This window comes from Phascolarctos cinereus, unplaced genomic scaffold (assembly GCF_003287225.1).
Source record: "Phascolarctos cinereus isolate Bilbo 61053 unplaced genomic scaffold, phaCin_HiC Scaffold_4;HRSCAF=312, whole genome shotgun sequence".
Lineage (NCBI taxonomy): Eukaryota > Metazoa > Chordata > Mammalia > Diprotodontia > Phascolarctidae > Phascolarctos > Phascolarctos cinereus.
Genome location: NW_027555847.1, coordinates 502,312,319 through 502,339,327, shown reverse-complemented (window position 1 = coordinate 502,339,327; position 27,009 = coordinate 502,312,319). Strand labels below are relative to the sequence as shown.

At 41.2% G+C, this 27,009-nt stretch overlaps 1 protein-coding gene across 4 annotated transcripts in view; it reads right to left on the bottom strand.

Moving 5' to 3' along the window:
* Window positions 1-1,267: 1,267 nt before the first annotated feature.
* SLC35D4 (solute carrier family 35 member D4) overlaps window positions 1,268-27,009 on the bottom strand; it is a 172,349-nt gene continuing 146,607 nt past the window's right edge. For 2 of the 4 annotated variants that reach the window (XM_020968752.2, XM_078153466.1), the window contains exons 14-15: window positions 21,327-21,391; window positions 1,268-3,742 (exon numbers count right to left, since the gene is read on the bottom strand). In XM_020968752.2, coding sequence (XP_020824411.1) covers window positions 3,682-3,742; window positions 21,327-21,391 — 126 coding nt within the window. In that variant the 3' untranslated portion in view covers window positions 1,268-3,681. Of the gene's footprint in view, window positions 3,743-5,785; window positions 5,861-21,326; window positions 21,392-27,009 lie in introns of all 4 variants that reach the window. The other 2 variants (XR_013486231.1, XM_020968753.2) reach the window with 2 other exon arrangements.

Genomic DNA, 27,009 nt, shown 5'->3' with positions numbered 1-27,009 from the left:
CGTCCTTGGGTATCCACTTGTCCATCCTTTGCTTTTGAAGAGTTGGACAATGACATCACAGGGTGATGTTTTAACTTGCACACGAATTAGACTTAAGTGAGGCAGAGTTGCACAAAGTTGTCAACCTCACTCTCTGTTACAATCATTAAAGTCAAGTGGCAGGACAAAATCCAAGATGACTGGCAATGGCCTAGGATGCAGCGGATGTCCTTAGCATCTTTGATGTCTGGCCAAGATCTAAGTGCTCCACAGTGCTTGCTTCAGCCACCTTCACGGCTATTGGAATAAATTGTTCTCATTTGCCCATTCTGCTGGAGAGAGTCTTCCATGGGAAATATCCCCCTGGTTACCCTCGACCCGGTTTAGCCCATCTGCCAAGATGGTTTTACTGCGGTACAGCCATTGCACAGCTTCTTGAAGCCACAGGCAACAGTTTGGGTGACAGATGGACTGAAAAGGACATCCATGTAGAGCGAAGGTGGAGGAAGATGTAGCTAGGAAACAATAAAAAGGAACGACCAGGCAAAGAGGAGAAGCAGAAGGTAGCAATGTTTCAGAAGCCAAGTGTGGTCCCGGGTGCCCCAGTCTGATCTGAGGACAGGGAAAACAGACGGAAGCAGCTTTGATGCCTGAGAGACAAGCCAGAAATCATGGAGAAAGATTGGGAAATATGGCCATGTTGGATAAGTGAGAGTCGTTGGGGGAACAGACTGAGGCATGAATGTCATTTTTGGTCTTCAGGAATCCAGTCTACCATTCCCCCTTAAATGGAATACGGGAACACATTCTTTTGTGAGCAGTGGGGAGACCCATTACCGATACTCCCATTCCCAAATTTTCTCATGTCAGCAATTTCTGTGGTCATTTAACCATAGCTCTCTCTTGGCACTTCCATTAATATGATGCCAGAGGATTATGGTGGGAAGAGTCCTATAAGCCACTTCCTCTTCTACTCTCCATCCCCACCCCATTCCCAGTGATTTCAGGTAAAACCACCAGGTTGAGGCTTGAGAGGTTCTGTTTGTTCTGAGCATGTATTTGTGTGTATTTGTATTTACGTGTGTGTGGAGGGATGTCTTTGGATAAATGTAAAGAACAACCACATTCTCTTTTCTCTGTTTTTCAACTAATGTAGACTCAATACCACGTAGGATCATGCATGCCCTACTGCATGGAGAGGGCAGGAGGGATGAGGATAATCAGACTGAAAAAAAAAATGTGATTTGCATCTTCACACTTAAGAAGAATAACACCCCCAAATCAGGTAAGATTTTTTCTCTATTGACACAAAGAATTTTCTTTATTTGGATTAATACAAATGAAAACTAGATTGGACATAGTGTCAAAAGGCATAAATAGAACTGAAATGTCAACAACAAAAAGATTCACCCAAATGAGTCATGTACAAAGCCAAAACTGAATGATGGGAATTGAGAGAGCACACATCTCGGGCAATATCTGGGCTCACCTCTGCATTCAGACCTAACCCCGGAACTCAAGGTATTAGTTAAAGATTTAAGACTGTCTAAAGAAATTATTAAAGCTGAAACAAAGGAGTAAGGCTATGAGGCAGCAGCAGCTTCTTTCAGCCATCCATCTCAGAACTCACCTGAGAACTTTAGGACCACAGACTTGGAGCTGAACTGGATCTTCCTGCCTCTTTTTTTTATTTCTTTAAATAAATTAATTAGAAGGCATTTCTGAAAAGCATTTGACAGAGCCAAGCACTGTCTTGGGCAAAAGGGACAAATATAAATATAAAAATGAGACATCACTTGCCCTCAAGGAGCTAACATTTTATTGGGGGCAAGGGAGGGGCTGGCAGGGAACACATATAGAGCAGTGGCCAGGGAAGGATATTAAAGCCAAGGTGTGCAGAGAGTCATGCGACAGCAAGTGGAGCCCCTCAGCAATCAGATACACCCCCATGATGGGCTGGACACGGTGGGTCAGGTGAGAGTGCATCTACTCCCCAGTCAAAACAGATAGATTGGCCCCAAAGCAGTTCCAAAACTGAGCGGTCTGACTTCCTCAGGGAGGTGGCCATGAGTCCAGAGATGCTGCTGCTCCAGGCAAGGAGGAGGGACTGGTGGGGAGGACAGTCACAGGGCAGATGGATGGATGGATGGGATGATTATTTAGAAACAAGGAAATACTATTCAGCCAATACCTTCCATGAAAGCACAGGGCTTCTTTAGAACAGAGCAGTACGTGGTGAAGCTGGGCTTCCAACCCCTGACAATGGCCTCTGTGACTTGGTAACAATACAATCTTCCAGAAGCCAGCTTCCCTGCCATGCTACAAAAGGCCAAAGCTCTGTAAATTAGGGGAAGGTAGTATCATCTTCACAAAAGCAACTGTAAACAGAAAATTTTATTTTGGAGCCAAATCTTGATGATTTACTCGACACCTTCCTTGTGGATCCCAAATCCAATTTTCATCCCATGTAAATCCTATTTTCTATTTTATATAAATTCTACTTTTGTTCCTATAAGAGACCCCATTAGGGTTATAGCATTTCCAATCCAATTCTTAATCTAGCATGGAAAAAACATAACCTGTCTTCTTGGTAAGTGATTTGCAACTTCTGGGATGCCATGGAATTCACTAATTTGAAGCTTTGAGGAATGCAGGTTGTTTTGGGCTTTTGTTGTTGTTTTGGGCAGGGAACGGGGAATATATTTTACTCTCCAGGACATCCATCAGTGCTCATAAAACTAGCTCCCTTTGGTGATAATTTAGTGTTTTGGGCAGGGAAAGGAGAGTATATTTTACTATCCAGGACATTCAACAGTGCTTATAAAACTTTGGTGATAATTTAGTGCTAACTTGTTTTCAACTTGCAGGAGATGAAACAATGTGCAGAATTAACAAATAAATGCAACATACACTTGATGAAAATTCAGAGAAATCTGTGAGAGGGAAGGAAAAGCAATGACAATGACAAAAAAAAACACCAAAAGCCTAAGCTTTTGAGCTCACAACAGAGGAGTTGTGCTGCCTTGCTGATTTCTAGCATGGACATTCAATTTCTCACAAATCAACTTCTTCCCAAGGAATTCTCTCCAGATGCTGCACAGGAGTGTGAATTCTGCAATTCTTTGTCAGGGCAGACAGGAGAATCTAGGACAGGGAATTCCCAGAAGAGACCATAAACATTTAAAATAAACCCAGGGCCCTCTGCCGTATGGTTGTGAAGTAGTGTTGGAGGCTGGGAAAGGGGAGACTCAGAAAGGGGCATTTAGTGCAAAATGAGTCTGTTTAGTATAAAAATGAATCCTAGGCTTCCAAAAAGGTCTGGGAAAATCCCAGGGAAGATTCTACTGCTCCTCTCTCCACAAAGGAGCTGAGGGAAATTTGGGCACTGAATGACCACGTGTTGTGTCTCTCTAGTAAGATGGTGCTAAGAGACACTAAAGATAGCCATGAGCAGCCACTCAGCCCTAACTCAGAGTTCTTCCAGTTGGTCCTAATGATAACAACATCAAGAGGGTTAGCCCTCTATCATCCTTAGGAACAGATTTTGTTTTCTCTGAGCCTGCCCTTCTCCTGAGGAAGAAGTAGACCTGTCCATGGCTCCCAACATTCCAGCTGTTTTCACGTTATCTGTTCCATCCACACAGAGCTCTTGCTTTCTCCTTCAGTGTTTGCAGCTTGTTGGTTTTATGTTCCTTCTCTTCTCTATGTGCTCGTCCTCTCTGAGTAAACCAGCAAGGCTTCTCCAAGTCCACCCAGTAGAAGGCTGCAAACAATTGTCAAAAGGTTAGCTTTCAACCTGCTCCACATGGCCTGTCCACAACAGGAGACCCTTGGCCTCTGTCCACCTAAGGCCAGTGATCATTGCCTCTTCCATAGCTGTAGTTCTGGCTACCCATCTGGCCTCAGCCCATGACGCTCTGGGACCTCCAAAATTTCTTACCACCATGGAGTGAATGTCACCCTGTCCACACAGGAACTGGCATATTAAGGGTGAAAAGAGTAGAGACAATCCTGATGTACACTCTTAATTTAAACATATTCCTTATATAAGAACAACCCGATGGTCCCAGTGACCACAGGAATTCCCTTGTCTTCCCCACTGCTCTTGCTTGGCATTTCTCTCCCTTCTTCCTTTTCCTGCTTCCGGTGCTGCGACCTAGGACCATATTTCCCATCCCTCTTTCCCCCCACCCCCGCCACACTCATACACACACACTTCATGCCACACTCATACACCAAGCAACTGTCCCTTCTGAGAGAGAAAGGACAGGTAAACGTATGCTGGTCTCCACAGCCAACATCCCAGCTCAGGCTCGTCTCCTCATCCATTCATCTGTTTATCCCTCCTTACCCTCTCCAGACTCCCCCTACTCCAACCCCAGTTCCAGCGACAAAAATAAAACCAGGGGCAGCTAGGTGGTGCAGTGGATAGAGCACCAGTCCTGGAGTCAGAAGGACCTGAGTTCAAATCCGGTCTCAAACCAGACACTTGACACTTACTAGCTGTGTGACCCTGGACAAGTCACTTAACCCTGATTGCCTCACCAAAAAGCAAAACAAAACAGAACAAAAAAAGCCCAAACCATTCCTGAATTGGCTTTTCCCTGAAATGTAAAAGAATCTTACTTTACCTAGGTGGGCAGATAGCACAGAGGTTAGAGGTCAGGCAGACCTCAGTTCAAATCCAGCCTCAGACACTTACTAGTTGTGTGACCCTGGGCAAGCTAATTAACTTCTCAGCTTAGTTTCCTCATCTATAAAATGGGGGTAATAATAGCACCTACCTCAAGGATCAAATGTTGCAAGGATCAAATGAAATAGCATATGTAAAGAGCTTTGCAAACCTTAAAGCACTATACAAATGTTAATTATTAATATCACTGCTTCAGTCCTTTGGGGAGGTATAGGGAAAGTAGGGGAATTGGGTTGGACACTCAGTGCCTTTGTATTTCCAGTCCGTGATGACAATGGGCCATGACAAACTTAGGAGTTTGTCAAGGAGTCGTCAAGTCGTCAAGGAGTAAGCAATTGGGCACAATGCCATTTTTTTCATTTTTACATGCCAATGGCTGGGTGTCATGGCACGTGTCAGTAATCTCTGCTGCTTTGGAGAGTCTTCTGAGCTTGGCAGTTGTGAGCTGCAATGGGCTGGGCTGATCTAGTGTTCCCTTAAGACTGGCATCAACAGAGCAAGTCCCCAGGGGCAGAGAGACACCAGACTGACACAGCAAACTGGCCCAGGTCAGAAACAGAGCATGTCAAGGCCCCCAAGCCAATACATAATGGATTGGGTCCATGAGTAGCTCCTACATTTCCACCCTGGATGAGAAAGTGAGACCCAGTCTCGAAAAAAATACATGAAAATGCAATAATTTAATGACACCTTCCACATGAATGGCTTAAACTCCACTTTTATGAGAGCAAGAAAAATGATATGGTGGTCAAAAGTGTGAGATATTGGCCAAAAAAGTAAATGTAATATTAAAAGTCATTGAGAGAGTCACAGTGTCCAGAACAAGGGAGGTATTCTTTCCTCTATATTCTGCCTCATTTAAGTCCCAAATACATGTTATTCATAACTTTTATAATTTTCAGCATAAGAATGAATGAAGCTACTGTGTTAATATCATATCTTCTGGTCACCCTGACCATTCCCCATTCCCTTATAGTCAGTATAGTGAGTTTATAAGTAGCCAGTGTAAGTGGCAATAGCAAGAAATAAGACTCCCAAGTAGAATCTACCATTTACATACAACCTGTCTCAAAGATCAAAAGAGTGTCATTTATAAATTGTATTATACATTACCCCAAATCCACATCCTGGTAATAGGTGCTGAATCAGGAGAAGCTCTTGAGGCATTGCTGTCAGGGCCTTCTGGTTCTGTTATGTTAAGATCCAGACATCCTCAATAAGACCAGCAGAACACCAAATGGTGCTGGTAATTCGGAGATGATGTGGACATGTCAACTTTAAAGTTTTACAGACAACTTTGAGATGATTTGGATATGTTAATGAACTAACCCCAAGGTGGCATGATAAGAGTTGGGTCTGTTCCCCCATAAACGTGACACCTCAAAGTCCTGCCCCTCAGCACTCTCCCATCTCCATCTGGGTCCATGCTGCTGACTGCTCCCAACTCTAATCCATGGTTCCATGAGTGATCTCTGTGCCTCTCCCTCTCCCCTTCCTCTTCCTCGAGCTGCCTCCCCTCACCATCCCATTCCCTGCTCCCATGCCATCTGCCTCTGTACCCTTTTACTACTTATCTCTATACCTCTGTCATAGTAAAGTGTGATTGCAGCCCAATTAAATAAGCTTTTGAGGTCTAGGCTAGGAAATTAGGTACTGTGCACTGCCACTACTGTTTCCATGACACTATCTGTCCATCTCATCCTCTGCCATCCCCTTTTCCTTCAGTCTTTCCCAACATCAGAGTCTTTCCCAATGAGTCTGGTCTTTTCATTGTGTGGTTAAAGTATTTAGGCTTCATTTTCAGTATTTAACTTTCCAGTGAACAGTCTGAATTAATTTCTTTAAGTATTGACTGATTTGATCTCCTTGCTGTCCAAGGGGCCCTCAAAGTCTTCTCCAGCACCACAGTTTGAAAGCATTGGTGGTTCCGCAGCCCTCTGCTTTCCAGTTCTCACCCCATACACTTATTCCTTATGGAATTCCTATGGAAAAACCATAGCTTTGACTGTTTTTGAAGTGAGCCAGCCATAGGGCCCTTCCTCGAAAATACTCAAAGAACCGGGCATACCTGCCCCTGTTTCATAATTTTATTATTTCATAAATTAATAAACAGTTCAACAGTTAACTGTCCAAGTTCTCTCACAGTATTAACAAACACTATGGAAAGAGGGTTCGGGGGCTAGGTTTCTCTTCTGATAGCAAGTGGCCAATGTAACTTGGGGGTGGGAGGAGTATATTTCCTTCCCACCAGGCAGCCCATTCTGCAGATGTGGTAGTTGAGGTCTGGGAATAGAGGGAGAATGAGATATGTAGCCAGTTCTTAGAATGCATTTCCCTATAGAAACTATGTTATATAAATGAGTTCCAAAGCTAGCCACACCACCCTCACCACTCATTACCTATTTTATCCTACGTAAGCAATTCAAGCAATAGTAGTTTAGTAGTGTGGGGGACTTCCAGTAGAATTTCTGCCTATGGAGATCACAAATGCCCTTTGCTCCAGTCTCTGACTTTTAATGTTTGAGAGCTGTCAAAGGCTCAGACAGGCTAAGTGATTTGCCTGTGGTCACACAACAGTGTCAGACACAAGATGTGAACCCGAGTCTTTCTGACTCCAGGCCCAGCATTATACCTACTATATCATGCTGCCTTATTTGTAACTTAAATAGTACATTTCAGTTAAATAAGCTTTTGAGGTCTAGCCTAGAAACTTAGGTACTATGTATAACAAGGTTTCTATGAGTAAATGAGTTATGAGCCCTAAACAACTGCATTATAAACTTTCGGAGCATTACTCATGGGTAAGTTGGTGCATACTCTTGTTATATCCCAGAATGGAAGCTGGCTCACTTCAAAAACAGTCAAAGCTATGGTTTTTCCATAGGAATTCCATAAGGAATAAGTGTATGGGGTGAGAACTGGAAAGCAGAGGGCTGCGGAACCACCAATGCTTTCAAACTGTGGTGCTGGAGAAGACTTTGAGGGCCCCTTGGACAGCAAGGAGATCAAATCAGTCAATACTTAAAGAAATTAATTCAGACTGTTCACTGGAAAGTTAAATACTGAAAATGAAGCCTAAATACTTTAACCACACAATGAAAAGACCAGACTCATTGGGAAAGACTCTGATGTTGGGAAAGACTGAAGGAAAAGGGGATGGCAGAGGATGAGATGGACAGATAGTGTCATGGAAACAGCAAACATGAGCTTGGACAGACTTCAAGACAGTGGAGGACAAAAGGGCCTGGCGTGCTGTGGTTCATGGGATCATGATGGGTTGGAAACGACGGAATGATTGAGCAACATTTCTTATTAATATCTAGAAGATCCCTTGTAGTAAACTTTTCAGAGGACACTGTCAAGAGTCCCACAGAATGGGCAGGCATGGATGGGTTAAGACCTGTATTACTGGAGGGAGCTTCCAAATCAATAAGCTCACAGATTCATTTGAGGGTTGAGGACCTCACTCAATTGGATTGCCCCTAAAGCTGCATGACTCCAAAGGCAATGTATTCATTTCCTACACAGGTGGGGTGAGTATGCAGGATCACAGTGAACTGAGGCCAAGGGGAAAGCATGGCTTTTACTCTTAAAAGGTTCTGCTTCTGCAAATTTTAACTAGGAACACTAAGCCTCTAACCCTCCAAAATTACCAGAGAAATGCACAGAAGACTAGCCCTTTGACCTTTCTAGTCACAGAACTAAAGTGCGACAGTCCTGCATTTTGCCCTACTGGCTTATGAAAAACCAGAACAAACAAACTCGAAGTGAATGCTGAAACACAAACAAATTGGGGGGGGGGGCAGGAGGGAAAGGCTGCATCTTAATAGCATTGTGACTATTTAAGTCTGAGATTTACTGAACTGTTTGCAAATCTTGCAATCCCCATCATTCCTGAAATGAACAAACATCAATAACTAAGGAATAAATTTTTACTGCTGAGCTCACTGGTTGCATTTACAGTCTGAGACCATACAAACAAACTTCTCCTTTTAAGCAAATCTATAAACAGGGCCCATTGGGCAGGTTGTGAAATAGATGAAGTGTCCCCCTCCTCTCCACTCCCCCATCTACTTCTCCAGTGGAGTCTTTCAGCACTTCTTCCTCTCTTCCATCAGGCCCTCAGTACCCTCCTGCTACTCTCAGCTGTGGGTGGCCCCACACTGTGATGCACCAGGCTCTTTGTCTGATGCCTGCACTCCAGACTCGAGACTCAGTGGTTCTCAAACTGTGGTCCAAGGACCCCTGGGGGTTCCTCAAACCCTTTTAGGGGCAAGATCGAAATTATTTTCATAATAATACTAAGATATTTTAATTTCTAATATAGTAGATATTAAAAGATATATAACCCATATTTTGGGGGTCCTCAATAATTTTTTAAGAGTGTAAAGGATATCTAAGACCAAAAAGTTTGAAAACCAATGCTCTAGACCAGTGGTGTCAAACTAAAATAGAAATGTTATTGTTGTTGTTAAGTACAACTTGTCATGATCCCACTTGGGGTTTTCTTCTCAAAAAATGGAGTGGTTTGCCATTTCCTTCTGCTCATTTTACAGATGAGGCAAATAGGCTTAGGTGACTTGCCCAGGGTCACACAGCTAGGAAGTGTGTGAGTCTGGATTTGAATTCAGGTCTTCCTGACTCCAGACCTCGTGTTCTAGCCACTGGGCTACCTTGCTGCCTTCAAATAGAAACGGGTGCCACTAAATCATACATAAAAAATCCCTATGGGCCACACATTAATTTAGTTTTTAAAATGTAGTATGATCTGTTTTATTGTTGTTTCATTTATTTTGTTAAATATTTCCCAATTACATTTTAATCTACTTCGGGCCAAACTCAAGAATGTTATGGGCTGCATGCCATGTGTTTGACACCTCTCCTACTTCCTCTCTCCACACATTCCCATCAAACCATAACTGCCATGCCTCATTTTCTTAAGGCCTTACTAGCTAGCTGATGCAGCGGATAAAGCACCAGGCCTGGAGTCAGGAAGACCTGAATTCAAATCTCGCCTCACACTTCCTAGCTGTGTGACCCTGGGTAAGTCACTTGACCATTATTAGCTTCAATTCCTCATCTGTAAAATGGGGATACACTAGAGAAGGAAATGGCAAATCACTCCAGCATCTTTGCCAAGAAAACCCCACGGACAAAAAAAATCCACGAGGTCATGTAGAGTCAACAACGGCAACAAGGTAGGTGACAAGAACTAATCTAATCAACCAACCTGCATAGAGAATCACACTGGGCTAGTTGAGAGAACTGCCCCATTGGGGAGCCCAGGACCTTGGACAGCAGTTTTTTGTCACATATACAATTATAGGCATCTAGGGAGTAGTGTGCTGGACTCGCAGTCAGGAAGACCTGAGTTCAAATTTTGACTCAGACATATTTAGCAGCTGTGTGATGTCAGGCAACCAATCCATAAGAACCTCTTCAATGCCTGTTGTGGGCTAGACTCTGTGCTAGGTGCTGAATACAAAGAAGGAAACGCTCCCCACCCTCTAGAAGCTTACATTGTAACAGGGGAGATGAGAAATACGTGTGAAAATATATAGCTAAAATATTAAGTAAGTAAATACAAATATAAACAAAGTAGTTAAATCTAAGGTATTTGGGGAAGGAGGGCTGGGGGAATCAGGAAAAGCTTCATGCAGAAAGCTGTATGAGCATTCTTTTTAAAGAAAAGAAAGATTCTCTAAGGCAAGAGGTAAGGAGGGAGTACTTTCTAGACACTGGGGACAGCCAGTGCAAAGATAGAAAGTACACCCTCCTTACCTCTGCCTTACAGAATTCCTCTCTTCCTTTAAGATGACGCTCAAACACCCATTTCTGGACAGTGAGGATTGTTTCATTCTTTGTATGTACATCCCTTGTCATATACACAGATGCAGGCAGCTAGCAGGTAGAGTGCTCGACGGAGATGGACTACTGTTTGTGAACAACAGAGAGAAAGCCAGTTTGTCTGGAATAAACAGTTGGGGGTAGAAGGGACAGGGGAGTAGGCAGTAATGTCAACTGAAGCTAGAAAGATAAGCTGGCATTTTGGAGAACAATTTGGAACAATGCCCAAAGGGCTATCAAACTCTGCAGACCCTTTGATCCAGCCATAACATCGCTAGTTCTGGATCCCAAAGAGATCATAAAAAAGGAAAAGGAACCACATGTACAAAAACATTCACAGCAGCTCTTTTTGTGGTGGCAAAGAATTGGAAATTGAGGGGATGCCCATCAGCTGGGTAATGACTGAACAAGTTGTGGTATATGAATGTAATGGAATACTACTGTGCTACAAGAAATGATGAGCAGGCAGACTTCAGAAAAACTTGGAAGGACTTAACATGAACTGATGCTGAATGAAGTAGGCAGAAGCAGGAGAGCATCATAGTAATAGCAACATCATGCGATGACCAACTTTGATAGACTTAGCTCTTCTCAGCAATATAATAATCTAAGAGAATTCCAAAAGACTCATGATGAAAAATGCTATCCACAGAGAAAGAACTGATGGAGTCTGAATGCAGATCAAAGCATATTATTTTCTCTTTTTTTCTTTCTCATGGTTTTCCCCTTATGTTCTGATTCTTCTTTCACAACACAACTAATGTGGAAATATGTTTAATATGATTGTACATGTATAGCCTATATCTGATTACTTGCCATGCTGGGGAGGGAGAAAAGTTTTGGAACTCAAAATTCTATAAAAATGAATGTTTAAAACAGGAAGGAAGGAAGGAAGAAAAGCAAAAAAAGAAAGGTTGGCATCAGGTTCTGTAAGGCTTAAAAGCTAAACTGAGGGTTTTATATTATATGAGGAAGCTATTAGAGCTGATTGAATAGAAGAGTCATATGGTCAGATCTGTGTTTAAGGAAAATCACTTTGGCAGTAGTATGTAGAATAGACTGAAATGGGGAGAGTCTTGAGGCACAGAGACTAATTAGGAGGCTACTGCAATAATCTAGGCATGAGGTAATGAGGGCTGAAATAAGGTGGCAGCAGTGTAAGAGGAGTAATTTAACCTCTCTCAGCCTCAGTTTCCTTGATTGTAAGATATGAATAAAAATAGCGCCTGTCAAGATATTAGGAGACACCCTGTTTTCGAGAGCTAAGGCCCAGCAAGAAAGCTGCGCCCTGAGCTTGGCATAACAACAATCTTTTTTCTTTCTCTTTTTTTTTTTTTGGTTGGGCAATGGGGGTTAAGTGACTTGCCCAGGGTCACACAGCTAGTAAGTGTTGTGTGTCTGATGCCGGATTTGAACTCAGGTCCTCCTGAATCCAGGGCCGGTGCTCTATCCACTGCGCCACCTCGCTGCCCCCATAACAACAATCTTTTACACTCATCTTCTGGAACTGATGGTCCTTGAGCTTTGGCAAGCACCAGGCCCAGACATGAAGCCCTGCTATGAACAGACTTTCTATTACTAGACAACCTAGCCTCACTCTTGCTGTTGTATCTCACTACTGTTGTTATACTATACTGTATGACTCTTTGTCTAGCCACAAGTATATAAATCAAGGTTCAGCTCCAGAAAAGCGGGTCCCCCCACCAGGGGATGGGCCCCAGTACATATGTCTAATCTGCCTCCTTGCCTGCAAACCGTTTGTCTCACTTTGAAATTAAACTTCTGTTTGATTCCTGACTCTCCTGCCTCTAGCCTGCCCTGTTTGGCTTCAGACATCCACAGGTTAGAGACCAGTTCAGTCCAGTTGACATGCCTAACTCATGGGACTGTTGTAAGAACCAAATGAGATAATACATATAAAACCCTTTGTAAACCTATGTTATATTAATAATTATTAATAAGCTATTATCAGTGTGTGCTTTTAACTATTTCTGGGGTCCCATTTATAAAAAAAAATCCCTGCTCTGGTCATCGAGGAGCAATAGTAGCTCAATGTATTACCCTTCCTAAATAATATTTCTGTATTTAACAGTACAAAGCCCTTATAAAGGGCATGTAGGGCCTTGGTGGAAAAGAGTGACTGAGGTAGAATATCGTACACTGTGACCCAAGACTACATTTTTGGAGTGGCGTGGCAGGTCTCTCCATACCACATAATATAATTATTATTATTGTTATTTTAGAAATTGATCAATATTGACTGTATGTGTATGTTTTTACTATAGCTGGACAATGTTGAGGATTCTTTATGTCATCGTAGTTCAGTCATGTTTGACTCTTTGCGACCCTATTTGGGGTTTTATTGATCAAGATACTGGAGTGGTTTGCCATTTCCTTCTCCAGCTCATTTTACAGGTAAGGAAACCAAGGCAAAAGCAGTTAAGTGACTTGCCCAGGCTCACACAGCTAGTAAGTGTCTGAGGCCAGATTTGAACTCAGGAAGATGAGACTTCCTGACTCCAGGCCTCGTGCTCTATCCCCTGCACCACCTACTTGCCCCATGAGAATTCTTTTAGAGACATGAATTCCCCCCGAGCTGACACTCAGGGATAATGTAAGAATTTTTTCCCCTTAGGTGTCGAACTAAGAAATTGTTTCCCACAACCTAGCAGAGATTGGCACATGGCAGGAGTTTAATAAATGTTTGTTGACTGAGTGACAATATGCAAAATGCTGAACATAGTAAAGAAGCCCAGGAACAAAGGAATCATCCTTTCAGCCTGTTCTTCTCTCTATAATCACTACCCAAAATACCCTGTTCTGAAAGGAAGGAGAATCTATAGTCAGCAACAGAGCATCAATGTTCACAGTCAAGTTCTTCTGTCTAATTTTGGATGACAATGAATTAACACATTCCAAACACAAACCCTTTATATAAGCAAAACTTATAAATTTGAAGTATATTAATTAAAATTAAGGTTAAAATTCTAATTTTCTTCCTTTGGATTCTCTTTTAAATTCAAGGGCATAAAGCTGGTCAGCAACAGTAACTACTTAAATTATTGCTATTATTGTTATTTTTCTTTTAGAAATTGATCAATATTGACTGAATGTGTATGTTTTTTACTGTAGTCGGACAATGTATTTTAAAGATGCCTGGTTCAAATCCTAATTAGGGAATAAACACGTAACTTACATTCTAGCTGCACTCTAAATAGCATTTTCTTCACTGACCATTCTAAACTGCAAGGCGTTGTCTGGGCACTGCCAGGGGCTCTTTACCTATTCCTACCATTTCTGCTGACATCTACCCCAGCAGATGACTAAGACAGTTGTATGTGTACAATAAGAAAATGTCTCTATACAAAAGATAGAAACAAAATCTGAAGCATAATCTGACACTCCCTTGCTGGTGGGTCTTTCTGTGGTTGGAAAAATTCTTTGAGGCTGAAAACATGCCCTTCTTAAACTCTAGGGTTCTCCAAAAAAATCAGGAAATTCCAAAGTCAAGGTTCCTTCTGCGGTGATCACACATGTTCTATTGCCTTGTTCTGGTACACGTACCACACAGCAGGCACTGCTTTCCATTTTGTTGAGTGCACACAACAAAACACACAGGTTATGAAACTTGACAAAGCTATATGTGACTGTTTTCACTGCTGCTCTCACATCCAATCTCAACACGGAGTTGCTAGCCAGTACCTCCATTCCAGCTTCTCACGTTCAGATCAACCTCAAACTGTTTAATGTTGTAAGATCACATAGGAACCTCATGAAACATTATTATGCAAAAGTGACACTGCAACAATTTAGAATCTGTCAAGCTTGGAATGATAGTGATTTGGGGAGAATCTCAAAAACAGATCCAAAAACAAAATTATTTTCCTTCTCATGAAATTTTGGCAGCTAGACTTCAACTTGCCCCCAATTCACACATCCCTTAGATAGGCATCTTCCAGCTGGGTGGGAGAAAGATGTCTAGCATGGGATGAAGCCTTTATTTTATATTTCTAAAGTGTAACTATTAACAATTTTAGACATTTGTCCGACCTCTTCCAATACTTTCCCCTAGGGCTTTGAACTCCACAAGGCCACTAGCTGACTCCTTAATCCTTTCCTCTCTGTTTATATGAATCCTATGCTTTCTTTATAGCACAGCTGTGCTTGCTGATTTCATATCTATCTACACACACATATGTGTGTACATATATAGCATATATGTACATAATATGGGTGTGTATACACATATATACATAAGCATATATGAACATACATATACAAAAACACATACACCACACACCAAACAAAGGTAGTGTCTCCCTCCTCTACACACTCATAGCACTTAACTGTATCACTCATTCAACTCAGTCATACACTGAATTGTGTAATCATGTGTTTTTGCATGCATGTGTCTCATCTCTCAGACTGCACGCTCTTTGAGGGTAGGGACATTGTCTTTCATTTTTTTGTAATCTCCACAATGCAATGTTATCAAAAACACTTGTCTGAATGAGGGATCAATGTCCAGGTTCAATTTGGGGAGCTAAGCAACAAAGGGAGAGCTTTTGTATAAAAGCGCTCCCCAGTGGAATGGAAAAAAACCAACCTTATCCTCCCTTCTCACCCACCTCATTCAGCCTCAGGGTGAGGAATGGAACTGTTTTGTTTCGGGAAGCCCCTATTCTTTTACCATGAAATCATCCAGATACATCTTGTTGATCTGCACCCTCGCAGGACGGAGGAGTTTGGGGACCACTACCCCATGAGCTTCCACTCATCTGATGACATATTTCAAATCCTTATTTAAGAGTCACATGCTATATGGTATGAGGAAACTGTTTTGTTTTTCTTTCCTCTTGTTCCTTCCTTCTTTGGCCTCTATTCACTGCCTAGGAACTCTTTCTCTAGAAATTTTGAAAAATGAAGATAGATTCTTATCAGTCTGTGATGGTGCAGGTGTCATCTTACCCACAAACAGGGTGGGGACAGGCTCCAAAACTTCTGAAATTCCTTTCTTAGCTCTACAAGCACCAAAATTTCTTCACCTCCTCGTTCCCCAAAAGACAAAAATTGTCCTTTCATTTGGCACTGAAGGCATGATTCTTTCACAGGAACTAACAGCTGACATCGATTTCCTTCTTCAAAAACCCAAATGTGGAAGCTGTCTCCACCCCAACACTTAAGCTAAAACTACAAAGCTTCTTCCTTCTGAGATTAAAAAAAAATCCTAACAGAACCCTGTTTTATTTTTGTAGCCAATATACTACCTAAGGAGACTATACAAATAGAAGATGTCATATAATTAGGGAGGCTATAACAGACCAAATTAAGTAGCAGGTACATAGGACCCCCCCCCCCAGACTAGCTCTATGAATGTCATGACTTACTCTGAAAAATCATATTAATTACCAGAATTAGTCGTAAAAGCAAGCACATAATATTACTGATAACAGTATTAATGGTAATTATCCATTAATGGATAACAAAAATATGAATTAATTATGTTATGCTCTAAAGTTTGCAAAACACTTTGTTTCAGGCCTTGTAAATAAATGCAACATGCCATAGCAGATGGAGGGCCAAGCTTGGAGTCAGTAAGATCTGGGTTCAAGTCCTGACTCTAATATACATTAGTTGCTTGTTCCTGAGAAACTCACTGAATCTTTTAGCCCTTCAGGTAATTCTCTATAGATTGTAAATATCTATTGTTTCTGTTTTGGCCATAAAGCCTGAGGTTCTTCCCCTCCCAGATTGATTTTTTTTTGACTAAGTAAAAGATGCCATTCTATGCCTCATTTCTTATCGAGCCTTAATGGGTGTTGCCTCAATTAAATTGTACTGGGAAAGAACTCAGCTTAAGAAGCCAAGGTCTCCCACTGCATCGGGGCCATCTCCAGGCGTCCTGATCTATATTTTGCCACTGGACCCAGATGGCTCCAGAGGAGAAAGTGAGGCTAGTGACCTTGTGTAGTCCTCCATCACTTAAATTCAATTCACTTGCAAGTCATGACATCACCTTTCTGACGTCATGGTCCTCTTCAAGAATGAAGGACAAACAATAAACAAATAAATTCTCTATAACTACATGCTGTAAACAGTTGCCAATCTACATTGGTAAAAGGGAGTTTCCTCCCTGGAAATTCCCTACACCATGTGAAATCATAGTCTGGAACTCCCCCTATTCCCTGCTCCCAATCCAAAAGAAAAAAAACAAAAAACAAAAAAACTAAGTTTATAGAATATATCAGTCTACTTAATTGTTTCAGAAACTTTTGGGCACCATACACCTGGGAGTTGTTTTTGCTGTCATCATTATCATTATGACCACCCTGATATCTCCTTGGCTCTGGACAGGGGGCAACACCACTCATTCTAAAGAAGAATGTCTCACCCTAACCAATGCTATTCTTTTGAAATCCTCCTAATCCCTTCCCCCAACCCTACAGGTTATAATTCTTGATGGGCAGCCAGGTGGCAAATTGGATAGAGTGCTGGTTCTGGAGTCAGAAAGACTCATCTTTGTAAGCTCAAATCTGGCCTCAGGAAATTAATGTGCGACTCTGCACAAGTCACATAACCCTGTTTGCCTCAGTTTCCTCTTATGTAAAATGAGCCGGAGAAGGAAATAGCAGACCACTCTAGTATCTCTGCCTAGAAAACTCTAAATGGGATCACAAAGAGTAGGACACTATTGAAATGACTGAACAACAACAACATGATTCTTGATAGTAACTACTGAAAAAACGAAAAATGAAGAAAAGGCCTAGTTTTGAACTGCATTCTCAACTGGAATTTTTTCTTTCCTTTAATTTTGAAGCATAATTAAATGAAAAAAATCTGTATCTGCCAAATAAAACATTCACACTAAAACAGAAAAGGGATCCTAGACATGGAAAGTTTTAAGCCCAAAAGGACTTCTTGGTGTCCTGTTTGAAGAAATCCCAACAATTCCAATCCAGTTACCCTCCTCCTCAGTATACTGCATTCAACAGTCAGACACAGTGGATTAACCCATGAGGGTTACGAGGGGTGGGTGAAAACGGCATGACTGAAGCTCAGACAGCAACTTGGGATGGGGATGAGGTTTTCAGGCTGGGGCCATACTATCTGCCACGGATCTAAAGGTGATCTTCTTTGGCCAAAGCCACTTACAAGTTCTTCAGGCTATTTTCCTTTACGGGATTAATTTTGGTGGCTAGGATGTGACCATATGGATCTGATCAAATAGAGCCAATAAAATATTTGTGGCTAGCAGCACACCCCATTGTTTTTGCTTCCAAGCTAGCTGCTGAAAGACCATAGGCTCACAGATTTAGAGCAAGATCAGAGATGCCATCTAGGTCAAGCCCCCATTTTATTTTTTTCTTGCTCTGTTGCATTTACATTTTTAAATTAAATCTTATCTTTTTTAATTAACAAGCACTTGTTTTCTCTTCCTCTCACCTCCTTTTCCTTACTGGAAACAGAGAAAGACAGACAAAAACCTTGTAACAAATATACATAGTCAAGCAAAACAAATCACCATATTGGCCACGATCAAAAAACATTTCTCTCATTCTTCATATTTAGTCCATCATCTTTCTGTCAGGAGGTAGGCAACATTCTTTGCCATCAGTTTAGGAAATCATTGCTGATCATTGTATTGCTTAGAGTTCTTAAGTCTTTCAAATTTGTTTTCACAATGTTGTGGTTAAAGTATAAATTATTCTCCTGGTTCTGCCCTCATTTTACAGATGAGGTAACTGAGGCCCAGAGAAGTTAAGTGACTGGCCCAAAGTCATACAGATAATAAGTGTCAGAGGCAAGAATCACATCCAGACCAGGAGAACATCATACACAGTAACAGCCATGTTGTGCGATGACTGATATTGATAGACTTAACCCTTTTCAGCAATACAAGGATCTAAGGCATCTCCAAACGGAGATGGAGTGGAAAATGCTATCCACAAAGAAGAAAGAACTATCAAAGATCGAAGCATATTATTTGCTATTTTTTTCTTCTGTTGTGTTTTGTTCCCTCTTTCTGGTGGTTCCTCCTATTGGTTCTAATTCTTACTTACAACATCACTAATGTGAAAATATGTTTAATAGGAATGTATATGTATAGCCTATATCAGATCACACGCCATCTTGGGGAAGGAGGTGGGGAGGAAGAGAGAAAAAAATTTGAAGCTCAGAAGCTTATGGAAGTGATTGTTGATAATTCAAAATAAATTAATTAAAAAAGAAAAAAAAAAGAATCACATCCAGGTCCTCTGACTCTGGTTACAATGCTCTTTCTGCTATACCACACCCCCTTCTCAATAGTGAGTAGGAGAACCACCAATGAGCAGCTTTATCTGTTTCATTAATCCTTCTGCTCTGCCTTCTCTCGCCCTCTAAAACAACAACAAAAATCCCATCACAATAACAAGAGCTGGTCATTGTCAATGGATACAAGTGCTCACTACTACAGCCTTTCAAGGGCTATTCTTTCCCTGCAGCTATGCCAGTCGGGAATGAGGGGCTGCTTCTCAAAATTTCCTCCTCCTGGGATTGTTTGAGTTCATCCAAATCAATCCACAAATGTAGTGTCTCCCATAACAAATATAAGAAAAGGCACGAGAAATGTGTCATTTCATCAGAGTGCGGAATTCCCTAACTCCTTTTGCCAAAACAGACTACAAACCCCAAACACTTATCTATGAAGACATGGGGAGTCGCTTGAGTGACATAAAGGTTAAGTGACTTGAAGGTTACCTTCCTTCTACTATGTATTTCTCTTGTATGGTCTCATTTATAAATAGATATATAGACATAGAGATATATAGATGCAAATGTTGATCCACTTGGACTACTGACCTCCCTGACTTCCTTTAAGTCCCAACTAAAATCCCAGCTTCTATAGGGAGACTTTCTCAAGCCCTCTTAATTCTAGTTCCTTCTCTCTGTTAATTTATTTCCCATTTATCCAGTATGTAGCTTCCTTTGTATGCGTTCATGTTTTCTCTCATTAGACTCTAAGCTTCCTGACACCAGGGACTGTCCTTTGACTCTTATTGTATCCCTAGCTCTTAACATAGTGCCTGGCGCATAGTAGGCACTTAATATATGTTTCCTGATTGATATAGATTAGATAGACTGTCTCTCTCATTAGAATGTAAACTCCTTATACAGAAGGAACTGTATCTTTCTTCCTATCCCTAGCACTTAGCACAATGTACTTACGTAGTACATGCAGAATAAATGCTTATTGATCCTCTAATGTCACTCACTTAGCAAGTGTCAGAGGTAGGACTTGAACCTAGGGCTTCTTGGCTCCAAGCCCAGGCCTTTATCTTCACATTGTCTTTAAATAACAAACATACAGCTTTCAATTAATTCATTACATATAGAAAAGATACCACATTCACAAGAACCGATTTTAGAGAGCTGACTAGAAAGCCTGATGTCTATTCTAACTTTGCCATAGAGACAATATAATCACTAATTAGTTTTGCTTGCATATATGTGAGATAGAAAGGACCTAGACTGAGGGCTAAAGGGAGCCTCAGAACCTGTCTAGTCCAAGCCTCTTGTTTTACAGATTAAGGAACTGGGATCCCAAGAACAGAAATGACTTGCTTGAGGTCACACAGGTAGCAAACATCATAGGTGGGATTTGAATACAGTGCTCTGGACTCTGGAACCAGTGTTCTCCCTTTTCTACCATTTCTGCCTCTCGGAGCAAAAAACAAAAAAAAAACAAAACAAAACAAAATAAAACAAAACATCTGGATTGAAGCCCTAGCTCTCTAATTTACTTGCTGTATGACCTTGAACAAGTCCCTCCATAGCTTCAGGACTTTGTTTTCTCAACTACAACATAGGGATAATAAAAGCCAGCCTGCCTACCTCATAGGGTTGTTGTGAAGATCATTTGAGATAATGGAGGTGAAAGTACTTTGTAAACTGTAAAATAATTGGTAGGGTATGTTTATTATTATACTTCTGACCACAATTAGAAATACATGGCAGTTGCTACAGCTGTTTCCAATAATCCTAAGTAAGGAAGGCATAAAAGTCTCCTTGTCCCACCCCTAGGATGCTTTTAGGTAGCTGACAAAAGCAGGAAGAGCCTGGGCCTCAGGGCTAGTGCTCAAGATGAGCCATCAGGCTATGCTGGCAGAGCTATATGTATGGGGGATCAATTAGGAAACCAAGAAAGCATAGCAGAGCATCATGGTACTGGAGACCCATGTGTGTGTCCGGTCCCTGGAAAAAGTCTCATGCATTGGGCTATTTTATAAGCTGATTGATATCTTAGGCACAGAATGTGCTGAAGTGATGACATTGTATGAGAAGCTCAGTAGCAACTGTCTCCTTGACCATACCTTCCAAACCCTCTCTTTTGGGACTGCATGGCTCTGGCAATCAGGGTTAATGGGACCCTGACAACAATGGTCAGCATGCCCTCCAGACTGAATCAAAATTCTCTGGGCAGTCTGGTGTAGGATTCTGTGCCTTCTCCCACAGATGAAGAAACTGAGGGCCAAAGAAACCCAAGATCAAAGGGGTAAGGAACGGCAGAATTAGGTTCAAATACAGGTGGTTTGTTGTTGTTAATGTTTTTTAGCACTCATTCTGTACCACACTGCTCACCATGAGTTATACCATGAAATTCAAATGCCCAATGGCCATCTCCTATCACGGAATTTACCAAGCCAACAGGATCCAGCCCCTATGCTTGTACAAAATACTTACCAAACTACCAGTGGCCATTTTATCCCTAAACAATGGTACTCAACAAATCAACAGCCAATCTACCCATCCTTAAAAAAATACTTACCAAGCCACCATCGCAACATCCAGGACTGTGTCAAATAGAAATATTGAGAAACCAGCTGTCATAACCTGCAGAAACAATTTTAACAAAAGATCTAAGTGACATCTGGCTTGTCCTTTCTCACGGATTCAGTTTAGTTCCACGCGGTCCCCCAGCATCCTTCCTTCTCTCCTCATTCCCTGCCCTTCTCCCACATCCACCTCCCTCCTGGTCCTTTGGCCCTACCTGTGATTCAGGTCACAATTACGCATTAAATGTTGCTTCTGAATCATTGTTCTATGCATAGAATTTTTACACTTGCCGATTGCTAGCAATATATTAGGTGCTAAAAATACTCCTTCCTAAATTGTTCAGGATAAAACAAAGAGCACAGAGGATTTTAATGAGATCAGGTTTTCGTTTGTTTTTTTTTTGCTTCTTAATTTTACTAGTTATTCTTTTAAGGATTCACTTACAATGACTGGATGTACTTCTTTATACCTTCCAAGAAAGACAAATAACACAACAAAGAATTCCTTTCTTCAAAAACAAATGAAAAACACTCCAGTTGGGTCCTTCACCAGTATCTAAATAAATTAAAGGTACACAATATAATAGAATCAAAGCCCTACTCTAGAAGTAGAAGAGGGTACTTTGGATTTAAAAAACAATACTCCTTGCCAACACTTTTGAGTCTCTGACTGGCATTTAGATGTAGGCCTCTTCTAGCCCCTCCTTCCTAAAAAGGAGCACATAGTCACTACTCACCACAGCCCACATCACACATGTCTCTAGGAAGAGATTTTTATTAAAAGTGCTTAACTTGTATAGAATTAATCTCCAGGACTCAGTTATCTTGAAAGGCCCAAAAATAGGGGCAGCTAGGCGGCGCAGTGGATAGAGCACTGTCCCTGAGGTCAGGAGGACCTGAGTTCAAATCTGGCCTCAGACCAAACACTTGACACTTACTAGCTGTGTGACCCTGGGCAAGTCACTTAACCCCAATTGCCTAAAAAAAAAGAAAGGCCCAAAAATGCTTCTTAACATCTAGACCAGCAGTTCTGAATTACATTTTACAAAGGTATCTGTCCATCTGCTATTGTCGATAGCACATTCTCTTGTCCTCCACTGTATCTGTCCTAAGGGTTTACAGGTTATACTGGGCAGAGTCTATTAACTCACCAAGTGACCAAGTATGCAAGCTTCTAGAAGGGGAGAAAAAAAAAAGTGTTTCTCTACTCCTTAATTGGGCAGCCAAATGGTGAAACAGATAGAGCCTGGAGTCAGGAAGACCCGAGCTCAAATCTAGCCTCAGGCATTTACTAGCTATGTGACGCTGGACAAGTTACTTAACCCTGTTTGTCTGTTTCCTCATGTGTAAAATGAGCTGGAGAAGGAAATGGAAAACCACCCCAGTATCCTTGCCAAGAAAACCCCAAACAGGGTCATGAAGAGTTAGACATGACTGAAATGACTGAAAAACAATTAATTAGTGGGAAATCATCTTATGGTTGTTGACAAAGAGGCTCCAACTGGATCGATATGTCTCCAGGTAGCCTCACAATGGAAAGTAAAGGATGAATGTAAGACTTTTCAAAGGGTGAAGGAAAGGATCTGGCGAGGGTGCCCAATTTGGTACTTGACCAATTATTGTTGTATTATTATTGAACATTTTATGTCGATGCCTTGTTTCCCCCTTGAGAAGGAAGAGAAGCTGTTGACCAGGCTTTTCCTGTACCCTTCCCAGGACTAGTCATACAGGGTGTCCCAAAAGACTTAATTCAATTTCAAGCTCTTAAAACCTATTAAAATAACTGTGTACTGGAGATTAATTCTATACAAATACGTCCAGATGAAAGTGAGCACTTTTAATAAAAGTCCCTTCCTAGAAACATATGTCTCTATTAAAGCTGGGGCGCTATGTATAGTCAACATTTAAATACCTTTAGAATTGAATTAGTGACTGCCTAAGAGAAAGAATCCAATATACTAGAGTTACTACTGTAAAATTAAAACAAATGGTCTGTTTTATATTCAGACCGTTAAAATGCTGACTAGATCTATTGGAATTTCATGCAACAAGAAGTTGTTTATATTAACTTGGGTTTTCTCCCTTCCTTTGTAGGGCTCCAAATGAGGCAGCTGAATCTGGGCACTGGATTTGGGGTCAAAGAACTCTCTCTGGGTTTGAATCCTGGCTCAGCTACTGAGGACCTGTGTAATGTTGGGCAAGATACTTAATCTCTCTGAGCTCAGCCTCAGTGTCCTCACCTGTAGAACGAGGGGTGGGGCTACACCAGGGGTTCTTAACTTGTTTTTTTCAAAAGCATTCTGATAACTCTGTTTCACTAAAATTGGTTTCCTTAGTAATTCTAGTTTTATTATATTTAATTACATTTATTTGTATTGCATTTTTATTCACTTATTTATTTTTTATTTATAATTATATTTATTATATTTTAAAATACTGTTCTTTTTCTCAATGCCAGGAGGAGGTGGGTGGGAGAAAATGCAGATCTGAAAATAAAATTGAACTTAATAAATAAACAAATAAATAAATATGATTCTGAGAAGTAGCCCACAGGCTTTACTAGACTGCCACGATTAAAAAAAAAAATAAAGTTAAGAACTCTTGGACTATGACATCCTTAGATTTATTCCAGTTCTAAATCCTATTACCCATAACTACAGGGATCCTGTCAGGCTTTTTACCTTCATTATCACAAAAACAGATATGAAAAAGGAACAGGAAGACAGCTTTTTCTAAAGGTGAAATATCAGCACATAGTGTTGAGAGAATAGTGTTAAATCAGTGATAAAAGAACTGATAAACTAGTATGTGGATGAACCAGGCCGTGGCTGCCATTGTAACTTATACTTCTTCCCAGCTCTCCTCGTGCCTAATCTCTTGATGTATCACGGCCAGTCCATATGATCACTGGACGATCTGCCACAAATAAGTTACAGTGGCCATATGTTGGCAACTATGATAAGAAGTTCAGAGGCTTAGTGGGGGATAAAGTAGAAGCTATTAGCTGAGAGCGGATGATTCCCTTTCTTCCCATTATCTATGGATTTCAATTAGTCATGCACACATTAGCATAGAGATTGAGTTGGCTATATTCCCCCGTGGATTATGAAATAGTTTCCCTTTCTTGAAGCCACAGGACTTCATGAAAAGAAACAGGATTTAATTACAAAGGCAAAGAGGAGAAAGGAGCAGAGAAGATGGCTGGATTGGGGGGAAAGGAGAAATTGGTTCTATCCCTCAACCCCCCCCCCAAAAAATTCCACCCAAATGGATATGAATGTGGTCAAGACAGATTATGAAGGACAGATCAAGAAACTGCTATAATTAATGGAAAACTGTAATGTACCTAATAAAACCTGCTAATCTAACATAGTACCTCCCACCCCCAACCTTGGGGGGAAAACAATCCTGTCCAACTCTACCACTGTCTATGGCCTGGTTGATCAGTGATTACATCACGTGAGGGACCCTGGTGGTCAAAGGCACAGTAGTTATAATGGGTATTCTTCCTACAGGCTATCTTAGGGAGCTAATCATAATTAATAAAGGCTTATGATCATTATACCCCCTCAAGACCTATAAAAAGAGCTCAACTCTTCTTAGAACACTGAGAAGTATGAGATGTAAGAAAAGAGCTCAGTTCTCATTCAGAGGTCCAAATCCACTGTGGGAAGCAGAGACAACATGGGGGATGCAAGGTATCTACGGCAAGGATGGTTTCTATTTAGCCTTTGTGCTATGGGCAGCACTGTGGAAACATCATGGTCAAGGGAAGGACACTTAACCCTGTTTAGACATTATAATATAACTACAGCCAACATGGAATTATTATCATAATACTGTGCATGTTATTACTTTTAATATTTCAACTCATCAATATCAGTATTCCTTTCATCCATCCAACTCAAAACCCATGCACATGTGCTCATCCTGAGTAATACCGAGGCTGGCCATATCCTTCCCTAAGTCTGCCACAGGGGTCCTCCTTCAGGTTGGGGGCCTTCCTCAGGTTTTCTTGATATTGTGTACACACGATATCTGTTCATTAGTTATCTCTTGATATCCTTACATTAAAAGCTCTTTTATTTCCCCAACTTACATGCAGTGAATAAGTCATGGAACTTGGAGTCAAGAAGACCTGAGCTGGAACCTGCCTCGGGCACTTATTAGCTGTGTGACCCTAGGCAAGTCACTTGGTCTCTGACTGACTCAGCTGACTCATACACAAAAAGGGAACAATAATAGTGCTGACCTTACAGGGTTGTGAGGATCAAACGAGTTACTATATTTGAAAACCTTAAAGCACTATATGAAACACTAGTTCATCACTGTTGTTATCATCATTATTATCAATTATTAAGAAATTATGGTATTCCATCAAGTCAATAGGCATTTATTAAGCACCTACCATATTCTAGACACTGTACCAAGTGGTAGGGATATCACAGGCATGTGTCACTGGAAGAATTAATAGAGTTAAAAGATGGGCTTTTACTTCGGGGAGAAGAACTGTGCACATTTTCAAAGTGGTTCAGAACATATGACTAACTAGATTGAATGGGGTAGGTAAAAAGCTAAGCTCAGATCACCCAAATGAACCATCTGAATAAACAACCTTACTCAGGCCAGCAACGTACTTTCTGGCCATCAGAAGCTGTACCTGGATCGCATTTATGGGGCAATCTGATCTGTGCCATTTAGAAGCTGCCTATTCCCTCAATCCACAAGCAGATACTATCACTATCTGTATTTTTTCCTATGTTTAAATTAACCATCTGACAACTGTTCAAAGTGCTGCCTGAAAATAAACCCCAATTCCAACAATTCCAAAATTAGCCTTCTCTCCCTTCTTCACATCTAACCGCCCATCCTCCTTCTCTGTGCCTTTGCAATGGCTGTCACCCATGCCTGGTGAGTGTTCCCTCCTCACCTCAAACTCACAGATTCCGTCTCTTCCTTCAAGATGGAGCTCAAGCACAGCCTTCCATGGGATCGTGACGTCCCTCCCAAACTACCTTGTATTTAACTACTTCATATTTATCTGCATTTATTTACTTTACATGTGTTGTATGTATGTATGCCCTTATTATCTCCCCTCCCCCAGAATGTAAGCTCCTTGTGAGTAGATTATTTCATTTATTGTGGTCGTAGCCCCAGAGCCTAGCACATAGTAGGTGCTTCACAGATGTAGAGAGATGCTGTAGTGGATAGAGTGCCAGGCCTGGAGTCTGGAAGATTCCTCTTTTTGATTTCAAATACAGCATCAGACCCTTACTAGCGGTGTGACCCTGGACAAGTCACTTAACCCTGTTTGCCTCAGTTTTCTCATCTGTAAAATGAGTCAGAGAAGGAAATGACAAACCACTCCACTGTCTTTGCCAAGAAAACCCCAAATGGGCTCACAAAGAGTTGGACATGACTGAAAATGGCTAAACAACAATAACAATAAATGCTTGTGGATTGATTGATTGATCAATTGAAGACAGAGGGGAAACTAAAAACAGGTGCATCCTCAAGACTCAAGTCTAAATCATTAGGGACTAGATAGTCAATGACAGCTGAGATCTCGAAGCATGATAACCTAAACTAGGCATCGTCAATGTACTAAGAGGAAAAGGCAAGGGAATGTGTGGAAACATTACCTAATCCCCACTCTGCCTCCCCCTAATGCCTTCT